This window comes from Coregonus clupeaformis, chromosome 33, assembly GCF_020615455.1.
Source record: "Coregonus clupeaformis isolate EN_2021a chromosome 33, ASM2061545v1, whole genome shotgun sequence".
Taxonomy (NCBI): domain Eukaryota; kingdom Metazoa; phylum Chordata; class Actinopteri; order Salmoniformes; family Salmonidae; genus Coregonus; species Coregonus clupeaformis.
The window spans coordinates 20,800,073-20,820,502 of record NC_059224.1 but is presented as its reverse complement, the minus strand read 5'-3'; the positions used below and the strand labels follow the sequence as shown (position 1 = coordinate 20,820,502).

At 44.6% G+C, this 20,430-nt stretch overlaps 1 protein-coding gene across 7 annotated transcripts in view; it reads left to right on the top strand.

Moving 5' to 3' along the window:
* LOC121548774 (syntaxin-binding protein 5-like) overlaps nucleotides 1-20,430 on the top strand; it is a 121,559-nt gene that overhangs the window by 76,652 nt on the left and 24,477 nt on the right. For all 7 annotated transcript variants that reach the window (XM_041860335.2, XM_041860333.2, XM_041860331.2 and 4 more), the window contains exons 6-7: nucleotides 4,194-4,257; nucleotides 6,022-6,105. In XM_041860335.2, the coding sequence (XP_041716269.1) occupies nucleotides 4,194-4,257; nucleotides 6,022-6,105 (148 nt within the window). The remainder of the gene's footprint in view (nucleotides 1-4,193; nucleotides 4,258-6,021; nucleotides 6,106-20,430) is intronic.

Sequence of the window (20,430 nt, the reverse complement as noted above, 5' to 3'; positions counted from 1 at the left end):
CTGTAGTCATCACGTAAACCAGTCATGACCCTCCCTGTAGTCATCACGTAAACCAGTCATCACCCTCCCTGTATTCATCACGTAAACCAGTCATCACCCTCCCTGTAGTCATCACGTAAACCAGTCATCACCCTCCCTGTAGTCATCACGTAAACCAGTCATCACCCTCCCCATAGTCATCACATAAACCAGTCATCTCCCTGTAGTCATCACGTAAACCAGTCATCACCCTCCCTATAGTCATCACGTAAACCAGTCATCACCCTCCCTGTAGTCATCACGTAAACCAGTCATCACCCTCCCTGTAGTCATCACGTAAACCAGTCATCACCCTCCCTGTAGTCATCACATAAACCAGTCATCACCCTCCCTGTAGTCATCACATAAACCAGCCATCACCCTCCCTGTAGTCATCACTTAAACCAGTCATCACCCTCCCTGTAGTCATCACGTAAACCAGTCATCACCCTCCCTGTAGTCATCACGTAAACCAGTCATCACCCTCCCTGTAGTCATCACGTAAACCAGTCATCACCCTCCCTGTAGTCATCACGTAAACCAGTCATCACCCTCTCTGTAGTCATCACATAAACCAGTCATCACCCTCTCTGTTGTCATCACATAAACCAGTCGTCATCCTCCCTGTAGTCATCACATAAAGCTACACTGTGTGTGTTTGACTTACTTCTGTGTACTGAGCTACTGTACCAGAAACTGCTGATCACACACACACACACACACACCGCTTGTCCTGTACGGTCATCACCGAAAGTGAGGCGGCCAGGTCATGTGCGAATGCGAACATGCAGTAAAAGTGTGTGTGTGTGTGTTTGTTATGAGACAAAGTCAGGGATGTGGTCAGTCTGTAAGGGAGAACTACACAAAAGGGTGCTATCTAGAACCTAAAAGGGTTATTTGGCTGTCCCCATAGGATAACTCTTTGAAGAACCCTTTTTGGCTCCAGGTAGAACCCTTTTGTGTTCCATGTAGAAGTGGAGTGTGAGGACTGGTGGGTCAGCTCTGCTACTGCTCTGGGTCCCCTGGAGGACTGGCTGATTAGATCACTGTTTCCCTACGGGCTAAGTTACAAAGGACAGCCTGAGGACCGCCATGACACACAGTTCATGTGAACACCAGAGGGTGTCCTCGCTTTTTTTCTCGCACCCCTTCCCCCTCTTTATTCTTGTATCTTGCCTCTTGCTGCCCCTGTCTGTCTGTGTGTGTGTGTTCTCTCCCACCCAGCCTGGGCCCTCACTGGGCCTAGAGATCAGGCCCTACTGTACCATCCAGACTTCCAGGCCTGTAGGGTGTGGTGCTCCATGGATAGACCCAGCACTGTAACCTCGCCCGTGGGGAAACAGTGATCTAATCAGCCAGTCCTCCAGGGGATTGATTGGCTCAGAATTACAGGCTGAAAGAAAGAATGAAAACCTTGGGAGGAATGTCACCCTCTCTGATTAATGTCACCCTCTCTGATGAATGTCACCCTCTCTGATGAAAGTCACCCTCTCTGATGAATGTCACCCTCTCTGATGAATGTCACCCTCTCTGATGAAAGTCACCCTCTCTGATGAATGTCACCCTCTCTGATGAATGTCACCCTCTCTGATGAATGTCACCCTCTCTGATGAATGTCACCCTCTGTGATGAAAGTCACCCTCTCTGATGAAAGTCACCCTCTCTGATGAATGTCACCCTCTCTGATGGAAGTCACTCTCTGTTGAATGTCACCCTCTCTGATGAGTCACCCTCTCTGTTGAATGTCACCCTCTCTGATGAATGTCACCCTCTCTGTTGAATGTCACCCTGTCTGATGAATGTCACCCTCTCTGATGGAAGTCACCCTCTCTGATGAATGTCACCCTGTCTGATGAAAGTCACCCTCTCTGTCGAATGTCACCCTCTCTGATGGATGTCACCCTCTCTGATGGAAGTCACCCTCTCTGATGGAAGTCACCCTCTCTGATGAATCTCACCCTCTCTGATGAATGTCACCCTCTCTGTTGAATGTCACCCTCTCTGATGAATGTCACCCTCTCTGATGAATGTCACCCTCTCTGATGAATGTCACCCTTTCTGATGAATGTCACCTTCTCTGTTGAATGTCACCCTCTCTGATGAATGTCACCCTGTCTGATGAATGTCACCCTCTCTGATGAATGTCACCCTCCTACCATTCTTCTTTCCTCTTTCATCCCTATTTATTTCTGTCCCTTCCCCCTCTCTGTCACCATCTCTCTCTTTCTCCTGTCTTTTGTTAGCACATTGTGATACCTGAACTTACATTATCCAAAGTCCTGTTGGCATGTTGCTGGCTAAGGCCCCAGACTAAGGGGTGTAAATGCCATGTTGCCATATGGGACATTTTCAGGGTGACTGTGTTTCCGCTGTTTCAGTGTTGGATGCTTGTGTTGCCTGTAGATACACCAGATGTTCTGATCTATGTGTGTGTGTGTGTGTGTGTGTGTGTGTGTGTGTGTGTGTGTGTGTGTGTGTGTGTGTGTGTGTGTGCGTGGCTCTCTCCTTGTCCAAGGTGAGGAGAAGGCAATGAGGTGTGGCGTGTAAAGAGGTCTGAGTCAGATTCACTGATGCCTGGTCTTTCTCATGGCTTCTATAGGGTGTGTGTGTGTTTGCGTGTGTGTTTGCACGTGTGTGTGTGTTTGCACGTGTGTTTGCGTGTGTGTTTGCGTGTGTTTGCGTCTGTTTGCGTGTGTGTTTCCGTGTGTGTTTGCGTGTGTGTGTGTTTGCGTGTGTGTGTGTGTTTCCGTGTGTGTTTGCGTGTGTGTTTGCGTGTGTTTGCGTGTGTGTGCGTGTGTGTTTCCGTGTGTGTTTGCGTGTGTGTGTGTGTTTCCGTGTGTGTTTGCGTGTGTTTGTGTTTGCGTTTATTGATACTAAACATTTGTGATACACACCACAGGACATGGTTGATGGTCTTTGATGGTGTTTGTGTGATATCCGCTATGGGACATTGAGTTTGATGGTATATAGATAGATGGTATGTGCTGTATTGCATATGTGACACATTCAATATGACGTTCAAATATGATATGGGCAGGTGCTATCCATTATGAGAGAAGTATGTGTGTGTGGAATCCAGGGCCTCCGCACCTTAGATTACTTTCATTCACACACTCTTACATAGGTGTGTGTGTGTGTGTGTGTGTGTGCGCTTGCCTCTATGTGGGTGCTGCATATATTCAGGAGGCTGTCTGCACTCTGCACATCCTGCCTCTGTTTCCATGGTGATCCCTTCTCCGAATCCTGTGTTTGTGCATGCGTGCACATGTGTGTGTGCAGCAGAGAATGGGCTGGTTTGTAAGTAACAGTGTGACAGTGGCGAGGGGGATTAGATAAATAAACAACTCCAACTGCAGTAACACTGAGGTAATAACACTGTCTGGTTAACACTGTCTGGTTAACACTGATAAATATAGACCCCGGCAACCATAGGCTACATCCCAATTCTCCCTAGCTATAGCCTCCTCTCCTCTCCTCTACTTATCGCCTTAACTTCATGACCCCAGTCATCACCATCCTCATCCTCTATGTTAGCCGTGATGGCAGTCTTTGGCATGGGTATAGAGGGGTTAGATCGATAGATGCTATTGTCACTGCCATGGGTATAGGGAGAGGAGAGAGGAGAGAGAGATGGAAGAGAGGTGGACTGAGATGGAGATACGGAGTTACACACACACACACAAACACACACTACAGTACACACTCTCACAGGGGACTGACAGCCATCCATCTGTCCCTTCAGTAAGCTCCTGTCTTTGAAAGAGGACTCTCAGGGCTTCAGCAGTTAGCCCTGTCCTTCCCATGCTCTGTTTCAAAGGGACTTTTAGATGCTCTAAGCTCAATGTTTACCTTCTGCTCTCACTATACGCCAGAGCTATCTGTATGATGTGTGGGAACTGTCTGTTGTATGTGACATCCCTTTGATGCGGCTGAGGGGAGTGTCGCTTCTCACCTCTCTCTCTCTCTCTCTCTCTCTCTCTCTCTCTCTCTCTCTCTCTCTGTGTCTCTGTGTCTCTCTCTCTCGCTCTCTCTCTCTCTCTCTCTCTCTCTCTCTCTCTCTCTCTCTCTCTCTCTCTCTCTCTCTCTCTCTCTCTCTCTCTCTCTCTCTCTCTCTCTCTCTCTCTCTCTCTCTCTCTCTCTCTCTCTCTCTCTCTCTCTCTCTCTCTCTCTCTCAGATCCTCCAAGGCCCACCCAGGTCCTGTGGTTCACATAAGTGACAACCCCATGGATGAGGGAAAGGTATGGAATGGCTCTCTGCCCAAATATTTTGTACATTGCATGTGTGTATCTTTCCTTGTTGTTAAGTTGTAGAGTGTGCCATGCCCCTAATCCTCCATGCAGACAGGCAGACAGACACATATTCAAGGCCCTCTCACATGTGTCTATCATGTTGGCGATGAATGAGACCTTGATGGCTGATTTCAAACAGGCCACTATTTTAAATACAGCCCACTCAAAGACCTTACTTCTCTAAAGACCTCACACATCACTCCATCTTTCAGGACTGACACTTTACCTTTATCCCACCCTCCCTCCCGGCCCCTCTCTCTGGATGTAGGTTTAGCCTTTATAAAACACTAAAACTGGCTGGATCATTATTTCTCTTTTATTTGAATACACAGATAATTGCTTTTGTCACAGCCACGGCTGTTCAGACATTTATCTATAATTTATCAATGTTTCAGGACTCGTGGTGCGAGAGGAGCTGAGTTTCAAAGAATAACATCAAAATATAGAAGGAATATAATTCCTTATCATTTGAATTTCATTGAAAGCATTCTCTCACAGAGAGGTTTTAAGGTCCAATGCAGCCGTTTTTATCTCAATATCATACAATTAACAATTAAGTACCTTACTGTGATTGTATGGAAAAAAGTATGAAAATGTATGCACTCACTACTGTAAGTCGCTCTGGATAAGAGCATCTGCTAATTGAATAAAATGTAAAATGTAATGTAAATTATTGTTTTCAATTAAAATGGTCAAAAAGAAACAAAGATAGCTTCTTAGCAAAGAGCAATTTCTCAAGGAATAATTTTGCTAGGACTGTCTGGGAGTGGTCTGAGTGGGGAGGGGAAAACTGAAAACTAGCTGTTATTGGCAGAGAGGTTTGGAACTCTCTTTCTTATTGGTCTATTAACTAATGATATCACCAGGCAGGCCAAAACTCCATCCCACCAAAACAGGCTGAAATTTCAGGCGACCTTTTCAACCAGCTCTTACACTAAAAGGGCATTATCACCATGTTTACAATTTCACAGTATTATTCCAACCTCATAGTGTCATGAATGTCTGTGGAATGCGGTAGGCCAGAGTCAAGCGCAGGACACAGAATGAAATGAATCTGTATAGTAAAGAAACAAGCAAAAACCTCCAACACAGGGAGGAGCAACCCCGCTCACAAACGACACTCGTAACAAGTAACAAACACGCACAACACACAGTGGGAGCGAACAGGTTAAATAGGGAAGGACATATTACCATAATGGGAAACAGGTGTGCAACACTAGACAACAACCAGATTAACATAGAAACATAAAACATAGATCGGCAGCAGCTAGTATTCCGGTGACGACGAACGCCGCAGTCTGCCCGAACCAGAAGGAAGGGCAGTCTCGGCAGAATCCGTGACACATAGTGTGTAAATATATATAAAACAAAGGAAATTTGCGTGTTTTACTGCACTGGGCCTTTAAATACAAAGTCCATTGTTTGGGGCATGTTGATAATATCAACTTTAGGGAGGCATGGTTTGGTTAACCGATAACCAGAAAATGAAACAAAATGCACTTTTATTTTCTTGTTGTTATTAACAGTTTAGAACCAAGGTCAAAAGGTGATCAAATAAATGGTGTATCCTGTTTGTCTTCTATTTCATCCCACCATTCCGCCGCAGTGTGCCGTGGGAATGTTGATCGTATTATTCCTTCTCTAATATGGGTCTATTCTTTCTGTCCTCACCGGGCCAAATCTCACTGGCTGCCTGTCACTTTTCCCTTCCAGCTTATCATTGGATATGAGGCTGGAATCGTGGTCTTGTGGGACCTGAAATCTAAGAAAGCAGACTACCGCTACACTTACGACGAGGTAGGCACCATCTCCCACAATGCCTTTCAGCATCTCTCTTCCTGTGATCTGGAAAATGCGTGAAAATACAAAAAGAGGAATCAAATATTCATGAACTGCATTGGTATAAATAGAATATTGTGTGTGTACTGTGTGTGTGTACTGTGTGTGTGTACTGTGTGTGCACTGTGTGTGCACTGTGTGTGTGTTTTCCATATGCAGTGTTTGCCTTTGAGAGATGACGTCAAAGGGGTTTAGAGTCTGTGGAGGACTAGAGATGTAGACCAGGTCTGTTTGGTCTGTACCTGTACCCATACTGAGTTACAATAGTTTTGAACCCAATCCTACAGTGTGTAGTCTCTCAGAACCATAGATGTCCTGCTGTCTCGCCTGTGGACCTCAATTTCTAGAGCATCGGCCATTTGAGTGTTTATTTGTTTCTCCAAGGTAACATCATTTTCTAACAAAAAAACTAACAAAAAAAACACACACACACAAACATCACATAATGACTTGGTCATGTGTCATCCTCAGCCTCATAATAAATCAGTTAAGAACGCGTCAGAAACTGTGGTGCCCAAACTTGCGGTTGAAGTTTAAGCGGATCAAGTGGCTTTACAAAGACACACACAGAGACAGAGTCAGGCTTACAGTAATGAGTTTATGTTAACACCCGTGCTACTGTTCACCGCATTTACAGTGTGACAACACAAGGACAACATGGCCCTGTGGTGACTCTCCCTGCTGAATAGGATGCTCCCTCTTTCTTGTGCATTCGCTCTCTCTATTTCTCTCTGTTGTTCTCTCCTCTCTGCTTCTCTCTCTCTCTCTTTCTCTCCTTCTCGGTTGTTCTGTCTCCTTCTCTCCCTCTCTCTCTCTCTCTCTCTCTCTCTCTCTCTCTCTCTCTCTCTCTCTCTCTCTCTCTCTCTCTCGCTCTTTCTCTTTGTCTCTTTCTCCTCCTCCCTCACCCCTGGGTGAGATGATATCTCTCTCTCCTCTCCCTGGTCCTAAGACTTATGTAGTGAATATCCTTGGCAGCTGTATTGTTCTCTCCTCTCCAACCCTGTAGTAACACCTCCCCAGAGACCTACTGCTCTACACCGCTGCTGCTTCAGTACTCTGGGGCTCATGAACACTGGGGAAAACATCACAGTATTCACATCTCTGTCATGCTCTGACATTACAGCTAATGTGCTGCTGTCATCACCTGTCACTAATGACTGATTCAGGGTCAGATCTATGATCGTCAGTCTAAACCTGAGGGATTAAGAGCTGAACCAGTTTTGAAGGGCATAGGTTCTATAATAGCCATATTTGTTCAGTATTGTATCACTGATTCTGGATCAGCAATAGATGCCCCAGTCTTAACTTTAGCGGTGAAGAACTAAACATAAAAGCTGGCCTCTAACCAGTTTTAAAGGGCGTAGAATAGCATTAGATTCTTTACAATAGACTATGGTGAGATGTAGTTATGATAACGCTGGGTTCCTAGATGGGGCTCTGGCCAACACATTAAGTAACGGATTAAAATGCTAAGTATATACTTATACCAGGATAGATGTGCAGGCTTTTCTGATGACGCGGCAAGTTTCTGAAAGCCGGGCTGGATGTATATACAGGATCATGGTACTGTATCAGTGGTTTTGCTGCGTAGACTGGGCATGATGACAAAGGAAGTGTTGGCATCGTTATGGCTGGCAGAAGGGCAGGGTCTGGAGTTCCTCAGACTTCAAACTCTTTAAGTTGTGTGAGGAAATAGTATTTTGTGAAAAATGTTGCTAATTGCAGGAAACTCTGTCACTGTCAGGGGAATGGCCAGCGGTCACCTGGCGGTTAGAGCGTAGTGTATAGAGCGAATGGGAATAGAGCATAGGACATAGGGAATAGGGCATAGGACATAGGGAATAGGACATAGGGAATAGGACATAGGACATAGGGAGTATGGAATAGGGTATACGTCATAGGGAATAGGGTATACTGTAGGACATAGGGAAAAGGGTATATGACATAGAGAATAGGATATAGGACATAGGGTATAGGACATAGGGTATAGGACATAGGGAATAGGACATAGGGAATAGGGTACAAGACATAAAGAATAGGGTATCAGGAATAGAGTATACTTCATAGGGAATATGGTATAGGACATAGGGAATAGAGAATAGGACATAGGGAATAGGACATAGAGGTGGAGGACACTGGCTGTAGCCTTGTCCTCAAGTTTCTGTAGTCGTGTTAGGACATCTTATACACCCTCACTAATTACTGAAAACACTGTCTATTTTTGTCACACCTAACCACAGTGTGTATGTATTCCAACCCTCACAAAGAGAGCATTCCTTCTCCCCTTGCGTCTCTCTCACAGTGTTTTTTCTGTTCATGGCTCAGTGCTATCTCTGCGGGTGCAGTTACTGTGAGCACCAAAGAGAAGATGGAAAAGGAGAGAGCATCAGTAACCTCAGCCCTGCTTTGTCTGACTAAATGCCTCATCCTGCTGCTACTGATGAATAGCCTGCCTACACTGGAGCCAGTTTCTGATTTCTATATCTCTCTCTCGCTCTCTATCTTTCTTGCTCCTTCTTTCATTTTGTCATTCTCTCCCTTTTAACCCCTTCTCTCTCAGTTCACCACCTCCCTCCCACCCTCCCTCCCTCTCTAGCTGAATAAATACAAGTAGGTGTGATGGGAGAAACACACACACACACACACACACACACACACACACACACACACTTGAAAGGCTGTTATAGCAGTGGGATTGGAATAATCATGGCAGCGATAGAGATCACTCCATTTTGTGTAAATAAGCACTCACACACCTCAGTGCCCTGTGTATGTGCCAGTGGAGGCATCCTCCTCAGTGAATTTCATAAAAATAAACATTGTAAAACATTGAAAAAGTTATCATTTTTAGATAAAACTATACTGAATATATTCACGTCACCAAATAATTGATTAAAACACAGTGTTTTGCAATGAAGGTCTACTGTAGCCTCAACAGCACTCTGTAGGGTAGCACCATGGTGTAGCCGGAGGACAGCTAGCTTCCGTCCTCCTCTTGGTGCATTGACTTCAATACAAAACCTAGGAGGCTCTTGGTTCTCACCCCCTTCCATAGACTTACACAGTAATTATGACAACTTCCGGAGGATGTCCTCCAACCTATCAGAGCTCTTGCAGCATGAACTGACATGTTGTCCACCCAATCAAAGGATCAGATAATGAATCTAGTACTGAAAGCATAAGCTACAGCTAGCTAGCACTGCAGTGCATAAAATGTGGTGAGTAGTTGACTCAAAGAGAGAGAAAGACAATAGTTGAACAGTTTTCAACAAATTCATTTCTTCAAAAATGAAGGAGAAGAGAGAGAGATTTTGTTATTTTTTAAACTTTCAGTTTCATTTACTTAGCTACTAGCAAATGCAGCTGGCTAGTTTAGTTACTCAAGCACCCGGCTCAAACATAGGGATGCTATGTTAGCTAGCTGGCAATGACTATCCAACACAACACTGGAACTCTTCCAAGTCAAGGTAAGCTTTTGGTTTTATTAATTTATTGCCACCGGGGACCGCCGGTGTAACTGCTTACTGACTATACACTGTAACGTTACTGCATGATTGTAGCGGGTTTACTAACTCATTGGTTCTATTAGCTATTTTGACTAGGACGTTACTTTAGCTAATATGGGGACGATGTAGGCTGTGTGTAGCGGTTATGTCACGATCGTCGTATGAAGCAGACCAAGGCGCAGCGTGATATGCGTACATCTTTTAATGAGTACTTTATAACCATATCAAAACAACAAAACGATACGTGAAGTCCTAAGGTTAACAAACACAAACCTCTCCGGAACAAGATCCCACAAATGACAAGTGCACAACAGGCTGCCTAAGTATGGTTCCCAATCAGAGACAACAAGACACAGCTGCCTCCGATTGGGAACCACCCCGGCCAACACAGAAACACACGATCTAGAAAAGAACACATAGAAAACAAAACATAGACACTACACATATAAACTAACACCCTGGCTCAACATATAAGAGTCCCCAGAGCCAGGGCTTGACAGGTTATGACATGGTTTGGCTTGGAAAGGTTTTTTCCCTTGGTCACATACAGCTGATGTGTTGTTCATTGAAGTCCACAAACGTAGGGAAAAGGTGAGAGGGAATACAACGTGGCTGCTATGAAAGTGAACTGTGTTTATGCGTGACTGGGGTGTATTCAATCAGCCGATTCTGTTGAAAACGTTTCTTAAACGGAAGCAAACGAAACCGGGATAAAAATACCTGAATTTGTCCAATAGAAACTCTCATTTGCAACTGTTAGACTAATGATTACACCCTAGATAAGCTAGATGCAGGCAAGAGTGTGCAAGGCGGTATTGAAGGTGTCACTGTCTGTCCATGTGTCACTGTCTGTCATCTCAAATTTTTCTCTTGACCTGTGTGCACCTACGTTGGAAACTTTCATTCATAGGCTAGGTTGTAGCAACCTCATGATGGGTATAGGGAAAATTCAAGTATCATGTAGTAGCCTAAACCTATCTATGTTACATTGAGCTGGGTGAATGGAATATGAATGACAGTCTTGACTTTTTCCATATAATGACAAAGCGAAAACAGGCACATTTATTAAAAACAAAAAACTGAAATACCCTATTTAAATACAGTGAGGGAAAAAAGTATTTGATCCCCTGCAGATTTTGTACGTTTGCCCACTGACAAAGAAATGATCAGTCTATAATTTTAATGGTAGGTTTATTTGAACAGTTAGAGACAGAATAACAACAAAAAAATCCAGAAAAACGCATGTCAAAAATGTTATAAATTGATTTGCATTATAATGAGGGAAATAAGTATTTGACCCCCTCTCAATCAGAAAGATGTCTGGCTCCCAGGTGTCTTTTATACAGGTAACGAGCTGAGATTAGGAGCACACTCTTAAAGGGAGTGCTCCTAATCTCAGTTTGTTACCTGTATAAAAGACACCTGTCCACAGAAGCAATCAATCAATCAGATTCCAAACTCTCCACCATGGCCAAGACCAAAGAGCTCTCCAAGGATGTCAGGGACAAGATTGTAGACCTACACAAGTCTGGAATGGGCTACAAGACCATTGCCAAGCAGCTTGGTGAGAAGGTGACAACAGTTGGTGCGATTATTCGCAAATGGAAGAAACACAAAAGACCTGTCAATATCCCTCGGCCTGGGGCTCCATGCAAGATCTCACCTCGTGGAGTTGCAATGATCATGAGAACGGTGAGGAATCAGCCCAGAACTACACGGGAGGATCTTGTCAATGATCTCAAGGCAGCTGGGACCATAGTCACCAAGAAAACAATTGGTAACACACTACGCCATGAAGGACTGAAATCCTGCAGCGCCCGCAAGGTCCCCCTGCTCAAGAAAGCACATATACAGGCCCGTCTGAAGTTTGCCAATGAACATCTGAATGATTCAGAGGAGAACTGGGTGAAAGTGTTGTGGTTAGATGAGACCAAAATTGAGCTTTTGGCATCAACTCAACTCGCCGTGTTTGGAGGAGGAGGAATGCTGCCTATGACCCCAAGAACACCATCCCCACCGTCAAACATGGAGGTGGAAACATTATGCTTTGGGGGTGTTTTTCTGCTAAGGGGACAGGGCAACTTCACTGCATCAAAGGGATGTTGGATGGGGCCATGTACCGTCAAATCATGGGTGAGAACCTCCTTCCCTCAGCCAGGGCATTGAAAATGGGTTGTGGGTGGGTATTCCAGCATGACAATGACCCAAAACACACGGCCTTGGCAACAAAGGAGTGGCTCAAGAAGAAGCACATTAAGGTCCTGGAGTGGCCTAGCCAGTCTCCAGTCCTTAATCCCATAGAAAATCTGTGGAGGGAGCTGAAGGTTCGAGTTGCCAAACGTCAGCCTCGAAACCTTAATGACTTTGAGAAGATCTGCAAAGAGGAGTGGGACAAAATCCCTCCTGAGATGTGTGCAAACCTGGTGGCCAACTACAAGAAACGTCTGACCTCCAACAAGGGTTTTGCCACCAAGTACTAAATCAAGTTTTGCAGAGGGGTCAAATACTTATTTCCCTCATTAAAATGCAAATCAATTTATAACATTTTTGACATGCGTTTTTCTGGATTTTTGTTGTTATTATTCTGTCTCTCTTTTTTTGTATACATCTGGCCCTTCATTGGACACTGTGTTAACAAACCTCCAAACGAGCTTCAATGCCATACAACACTCCTTCAGTAGCCTCCAACTGCTCTTAAACACTAGTAAAACTAAATGCATGCTTTTCAATGGAACGCTGCTGGCACCCGCCCACCCGACTAGAATCACCACTCTCGACGGGTCTGACCTAGAGTATGTGGACAACTACAAATACCTAGGTGTCTGGTTAGACTGTAAACTCAACTTCCAGACTCACATAAAGAATCTCCAATCCAAAGTTAAATCTAGAATCGGCTTCCTATTTCGCAACAAAGCCTCCTTCACTCATGCTGCCAAACATGCCCTCGTAAAACTGACTATCCTACCGATCCTTGACTTCGGCGATGTCATTTACAAAATAGCCTCCAACACTCTACTCAGCAAATTGGATGTAGTCTATCACAGTGCCATCCGTTTGTCTCCAAAGCCCCATACACTACCCACCACTGTGACCTGTACGCTCTTGTTGGCTGGTCCTCACTACATGTTCGTCGTCAAACCCACTGGCTCCAGGCCATCTATAAATCACTGCTAGGCAAATCCCTGCCTTATCTTAGCTCATTGGTCACCATAGCAGCACCCACCCGTAGTCTGCGCTCCAGCAGGTATATCTCACTGGTCATTCCCAAAGCCAACACCTCCTTTGGCCGCCATTCCTTCCAGTTCTCTGCTGCCAATGACTGGAACGAATTGCAAAAATCTTTGAAGCTGGAGACTCTTATCTCCCTCAATAACTTTAAGCATCAGTTGTCAGAGCACCTTACCGATCACTGCACCTGTACACAGCCCATCTGAAATTAGCCCACCCAACTACCTCATCCCTATATTGTTATTTATTTTGCTCTTTTGCACCCCAGTATCTCTATTTGCACATAATCTCTTGCACATCTAGCATTCCAGTCTTAATACTATTGTAATTATTTTGCACTATAGCCTATTTATTGCCTTACCTCCATAACTTGCTACATTTGCACACACTGTATATATATTTTCTGTTGTATTTTTGACTTTATGTTTTTTACCCCATATGTAACTCTGTGTTGTTTTTATTGCACTGCTTTGCTTTATCTTGGCCAGGTCGCAGTTGTAAATGAGAACCTGTTCTCAACTGGCTTACCTGGTTAAATAAAGGTGAAATAAAATAAAATAAAAATCTCACTGTTCAAATAAACCTACCATTAAAATTATAGACTGATAATTTCTTTGTCAGTGGGCAAACGTACAAAATCAGCAGGGGATCAAATACTTTTTTCCCTCACTGTAGGTATTCAGACCATTTGCTATGAGACTCGAAATTGAGCTCAGGTGCATCCTGTTTCCATTGATCATCCTTGAGATGTTTCTACAACTTGATTGGAGTCCACCTGTGGTAAATTCAATTGATTGGATATGATTTGGAAAGGCACACACCTGTCTATATAAGGTCCCACAGTTTACAGTGCGTGTCAGAAGAAAAACCAAGCGATGAGGTCGAAGGAATTGTCCGTAGAGCTCCAAGACAAGATTGTGTCGAGGCACCGATCTGGGGAAGGGTACCAAAACATTTCTGCAGCATTGAATATCCCCAAGAACACAGTGGCCTCCGTCATTCTTAAATGGAAGAAGTTTGGAACCACTAAGACTCTTCCTAGAGCTGGCCGCCCAGCCAAACTGAGCAATCAGGGGAGAAGGGCCTTGGTCAGGGAGGTGACCAAGAACCCGATGGTCACTCTGACAGCGCTCCAGAGTTCCTCTGTGGAGATGGGAGAACCTTCCAGAAGGACAACCATCTCTGCAGCACTCCACAAATTAGGCCTTTATGGTAGAGTGGCCAGACGGAAGCCACTCCTCAGCAAAAGGCACATGACAACCCTCTTGGAGTTTGCCAAAAGGTACCTAAAGATTCTCAGACGACCATGAGAAACTAGATTCTCTGGTCTGATGAAACCAAGAATGAACTCTTTGGCCTGAATGCCAAGCGTCACGTCTGGAGGAAACCTGGCACCATCCCTACAGTGAAGAATCATGCTGTGGGAATGTTTTTCAGCGGCAGGGACTGGGTGACTAGTCAGGATGGAGGGAAAGATGAATGGAGCAAAGTACAGAGAGATCCTTGATGAAAAACTGCTCCAGAGCGATCAGGACCTCAGACTGGGGCGAAGGTCACCTTCCAACAGCACAACAACACTAAGCAAACAGCCAAGACAACGCAGGAGTCGCATCGGGACATGCACCTTAAAAAAAGGTAGGGGCGTGGATCAGAACACAAGTCAGCATCTGGTGTGACCACCATTTTCCTCATGCAGCGCAACACATCTCCTTTGCATAAAGTTGATCAGGCTGTTGATAGTGGCCTGTGGAATGTTGTCCCAATCCTCTTCAATGGCTGTGCGAAGTTTCTGGATATTGGCGGGAACTGGAATATGCTGTTGTACACGTCAATCCAGAGCATCCCAAACATGCTCAATGGGTGACATGTCTGGTGAGTATGCAGGCCATGGAAGAACTGGGACATTTTCAGCTTCCAGGAATTGTGTACAGATCCTTGCGACATGGGGCTGTGCATTATCATGCTGAAACATGAGGTTATGGCGGCAGATGAATGGCAATGGACCTCGTCACGGTGTCTCTGTGCATTCAAATTGCCATCGATAAAATGCAATCTTGTTCGTTGTCCGTAGCTTATGCCTGCCCATACCACAACCCCACCATCACCATGGGGCACTCTGTTCACAACGTTGACATTAGCAAATCGCTCGACCACACATCACCATACACGTGGTCTGCAGTTGTGAGGCTGGTTGGACGTATTGCCAAATTCTCTAAAACGATGTTGGAGGTGGCTTATGGTAGATAAATTAACATAAAATTACCTGGCAACAGCTTTGGTGGATATTCCTGCAGTCAGCATGCCAATTGCATGCTCCCTCAAAACTTGAGACATATGTAGCATTGTGTTGTGTGACAAAACTGCACATGTTTATTGTCCCCAGCACAAGGTGCACCTGTGTAATGATCATGCTGTTTAATCAGCTTTTTGATATGCCACAACTGTCAGGTGGATGTATTATCTTGGCAAAGGAGAAATAAGCTTTTTGTGTGTATGGAACATTTCTGGAATCTTTTATTTCCGCTCATGAAACATGGGACCAACACTTTACATGTTGAGTTAATATTTTTGTTCAGTATATACGCAATTCACATTGCTCCTATTGAATGGCGTACACTGAGAGATCTAAAAAGCATAAACTATTTCTAGTAGCCAGATACCATTCATTTATTCAGCAATTCATTGTGCTAATAAGACACTTGGCAGACGTGGTATTATCTCCATTGGCAATAGGAATGGCCATGTATACTAGATTTAGCTCTATACCAGGGTAGGCAACTTTAATGGGGGTGGGGGCCACAAAAAATCTAAAATGAGGGTCGCGGGTCTGCTTACCCACATTCATACCCATGCATTCAGTCAGAGCCGGCCCTAGCCTTTTGGGGGCCCTAAGTGAAATGTTTGTTGGGGACCCCCCCACCTTGCGAGTAAAACATTATTGACAGCGGAGAGTTTTAAAGCACATTTTCTGCAATTCTACTCAATTTTCCATGGGGCGGAGAGAAATGTGTGCAGTTTTGAATATATTATCTGAGTGAGCGTTACTAACAAAATCAATGGGTTGAGAAAAGCGAGAAAGCGCAATCGGATTGAATCCCGGCCTAGCATAGGACAACCCCCATCACAGAGCATCTAACACACACTAGCATAGGACAACCCCCATCACAAAGCATCTAACACACGCTAGCATAGGACAACCCCCATCACAAAGCATCTAACACACACTAGCATAGGACAACCCCCATCACAGAGCATCTAACACACTAGCATAGGACAACCCCCATCACAAAGCATCTAACACATGCTAGCATAGGACAACCCCCATCACAGAGCATCTAACACACACTAGCATAGGACAACCCCCATCACAAAGCATCTAACACACACTAGCATAGGACAACCCCCATCACAAAGCATCTAACACACACTAGCATAGGACAACCCCCACCACAGAGCATCTAACACACTAGCATAGGACAACCCCCATCACAGAGCATCTAACATAGACTAGCATAGGACAACCCCCATCACAGAGCATCTAACACACACTAGCATAGGACAACCCCCATCACAAAGCATCTAACACACGCTAGCATAGGACAACCCCCACCACAAAGCATCGAACACACACTAGCATAGGACAACCCCCATCACAGAGCATCTAACACACACTAGCATAGGACAACCCCCATCACAAAGCATCTAACACACACTAGCATAGGACAACCCCCATCACAGAGCATCTAACACACCAGCATAGGACAACCCCCATCACAGAGCATCTAACATAGACTAGCATAGGACAACCCCCATCACAGAGCATCTAACACACACTAGCATAGGACAACCCCATCACAAAGCATCTAACACACGCTAGCATAGGACAACCCCCATCACAAAGCATCTAACACACACTAGCAAAGGACAACCCCCATCACAAAGCATCTAACACACGCTAGCATAGGACAACCCCCATCACAAAGCATCTAACACACACTAGCATAGGACAACCCCCTCACAGAGCATCTAACACACTAGCATAGGACAACCCCCATCACAAAGCATCTAACACACACTAGCATAGGACAACCCCCATCACAGAGCATCTAACACACTAGCATAGGACAACCCCCATCACAGAGCATCTAACACACACTAGCATAGGACAACCCCCATCACAGAGCATCTAACACACACTAGCATAGGACAACCCCATCACAAAGCATCTAACACACTTGCATAGGACAACCCCCATCACAAAGCATCTAACACGCTAGCATAGGACAACCCCCATCACAGAGCATCTAACACACACTAGCATAGGACAACCCCCATCACAGAGCATCTAACACACGCTAGCATAGGACAACCCCCATCACAAAGCATCTAACACACACTAGCATAGGACAACCCCTATCACAAAGCATCTAACACACACTAGCATAGGACAACCCATCACAAAGCATCTAACACACTAGCATAGGACAACCCCCATCACAGAGCATCTAACACACTAGCATAGGACAACCCCCATCACAGAGCATCTAACACACACTAGCATAGGACAAATGGCAAGATCTCTAATACACACTAACACAAACTATTATAGACTTATAACAGACCTCTACCTGTCAATATGTGTCTTACTGAAGGGGTCTTTATCTGTTGACACTTACAGTATGTATGTATGTATGTATGTATGTCCTGTCCTGGGGAGTAGCATTGATTTGTCGACAGTTTCTCTTCTGTTAGTATGTTTGTTTGTTTGTTTATTTACTTTGGCTGAACTTTAGTGAGAGTAAGGGAGTGTGACTAAGGATGTCTGGAAGGACGACACACTGCTGTCGTTACGTAGATGCCCAGTTTGTCTCACTGTGACACCGTAATAGGAGGAATGCACTCTAATTAGGCCGAACTGTCTCTCTCTGTGTCTGTGTTTCTGTGTGTGTCTGTGTCTGTGTTTCTGTGTGTGTCTGTGTCTGTGTTTCTGTGTGTGTCTGTGTCGTTCTCTTTCTGTGTTTCTGTCTCTTTCTCTCTTTTTTCTCCCCCCTCTTTCTCTCTCTCTCTGTATAGTATATACTGTACATACATTGAGTGTACAAAACATTAGGAACACCTTCCTAATATTGAGTTGCACCCCCTTTTGCCCTCAGAACAGACTCAATTCGTCAAGGTATGGACTCTACAAGGTGTCGAAAGTGTTCCACAGGGATGCTGGCCCATGTTGATTCCAATGCTTCCCACAGTTGGGCTCCCGAGTGGTGCAGTGGTCTAAGTCACTGCATCTCAGTGCTTGAGGCGTCTCTACAGACCCCCTGGTTCGATTCCAGGCTGTATCACAACCGGCCATGATTGGGAGTCCCATAGGGCAGCGCACCATTGGCCCAGTGTCGTCCGGGTTTGGCCGGTGTAGGCCGTCATTGTAAATAAGAATTTGTTCTTAACTGACTTGCCTAGTTAAATAAATAAAAAGTTGGCTGGATATCCTTTGGGTGGTGGGCCATTCTTGATACACTCGAAATTGTTGAGCGTGAAAAATCCAGCAGCGTTGCAGTTCTTGACACACTTAAATCGGTGCGCCTGGCACCTACTACCATACCCCGTTCAAAGGCACTTAAATCTTTTGTCTTGCCCATTCAGCCTCTGAATGGCACACATACACAATCCATGTCTCAATTGTCTCAAGGCTTAAAAATCCTTCTTTAACCTGTCTCCTCCCCTACATCTACAATGATTGAATTGGTTTTAACTAGTTACATCTGTAAGGGATCATATCCTTCACCTGGATTCACCTGGTTAATCTATGTCATGGAAAGAGCAGGTGTCCTAATGTTTTGTACACTCAGTGTATATCTATCTCTCTCTCTGAACAATGCACTGATATATTTCCATAGCCTGTTGAAGTGACTCACTGTGTGTGGTTAGATTTCCTTTTGAGATATTCACCTTAAAATGCTTTTGCTGAGAAATGTTTTATAAATATTTCAATATTGGTGCGAGTGTGTGTGTGTGTGTATGTGTGTGTGTGTGTGTGTCCGTGCTAGTGGGTGTGTGCGTGCGTGCCCATGAGAGAGAGTGTGTGTGTGCATTTGTGTGCGTGCGTGTGTCCGCGTGTCTGTGTGTACACACCAGTTTTAATAATGAGCCGTAAGACAGCAGTAAGCCGGTCTGGCCTTTCCGGAGTGCTTTAATAATGATGAAGCAGCCATTTTATTGATCTGTTGTTGGTCGCTAAATCACTTGCTGCCTTCCCAAAATAGAAACAAAGCTGTTTGGATTATGCAAAGCAGAGGGAGAGCATTCTTAATAACAAAATAATTAGACTTCAATTTCAACCCACTGCATCATAATTCCACTCCACCCCATCCCCACTCCTATCTGTCTGTTTTCTGCTCTAAGCTTATCTCTGTATCTCCCAACCTTGAGCGTTTGCAGAATGTTTATAGTGTTCTGAGAGTTTTTATGTAAAAAATGTATAGCATTCGTAGAGTGTTAATAGAATGTTTTTGAAGTGTTTCTCAGCTCTTCTCAGTGAAGTGTTGCTGTAGTAGGTTTGGCGCTAGTCGTTAGCTTAGTCATGCTGCCTGCTTCCTCACAGCCAGGTGCTCGCTCTCTCTCTCTCTCTCTCTCTCTCTCTCTCTCTCTCTCTCTCTCTCTCTCTCTCTCTCTGTCGGTCTGTCTATTTACATCTGTATCTCTCTTTCGCTCTGTCTCTCTTCTCTCTTTCTCTCATGTCTCTTCTCTCTTCTTTACAGTACGTCAGTCAATCTATGTATTTTTCCTTTAATCTCTCTTGACCTTACTCTTTATCTTTTTCTCTCTCTCTCTCTTCAATGGGGATAACACTTGTCTCTTCAATGGGGATAACACTTGTCTCTTCAATGGGGATAAGACTTGTCTCTGTCAATGGGGATAACACTTGTCTCTGTCAATGGGGATAACACTTGTCTCTTCAACAGGGATAACACTTGTCTCTTCAATGGGGATAACACTTGTCTCTGTCAATGGGGATAACACTTGTCTCTTCAACGGGGATAACACCTGTCTCTTCAATGGGGATAACACTTATCTCTTCAATGGGGATAACACTTGTCTCGTCAACGGGGATAACACTTGTCTCTTCAACGGGGATAACACTTGTCTCTGTCAATGGGGATAACACTTGTCTCGTCAACGGGGATAACACTTGTCTCTTCAACGGGGATAACACATGTCTCTTCAATGGAGAGAACACTTGTCTCTTCAATGGGGATAAAACTTGTCTCTTCAATGGGGATAACACTTGTCAATGGGGATAACACTTGTCTTTTCAATGGGGATATTACTTGTCTCTTCAATGGGGATAACACTTGTTAACACTGTCAATGCTTTCCCATTTGAACCACCTTTGAACCACCTTTGTGCATTATGATTGTACAGGTATATAGGTATTTAGCCATGATCTGTAATGAATGCTTATACTGTACTGTAGCTATATAATGCATCATAAAGGAGAATTCATTTATAATGCATGCTACACAGGTGGTTGATAGGTGTTACCATGTTTCAG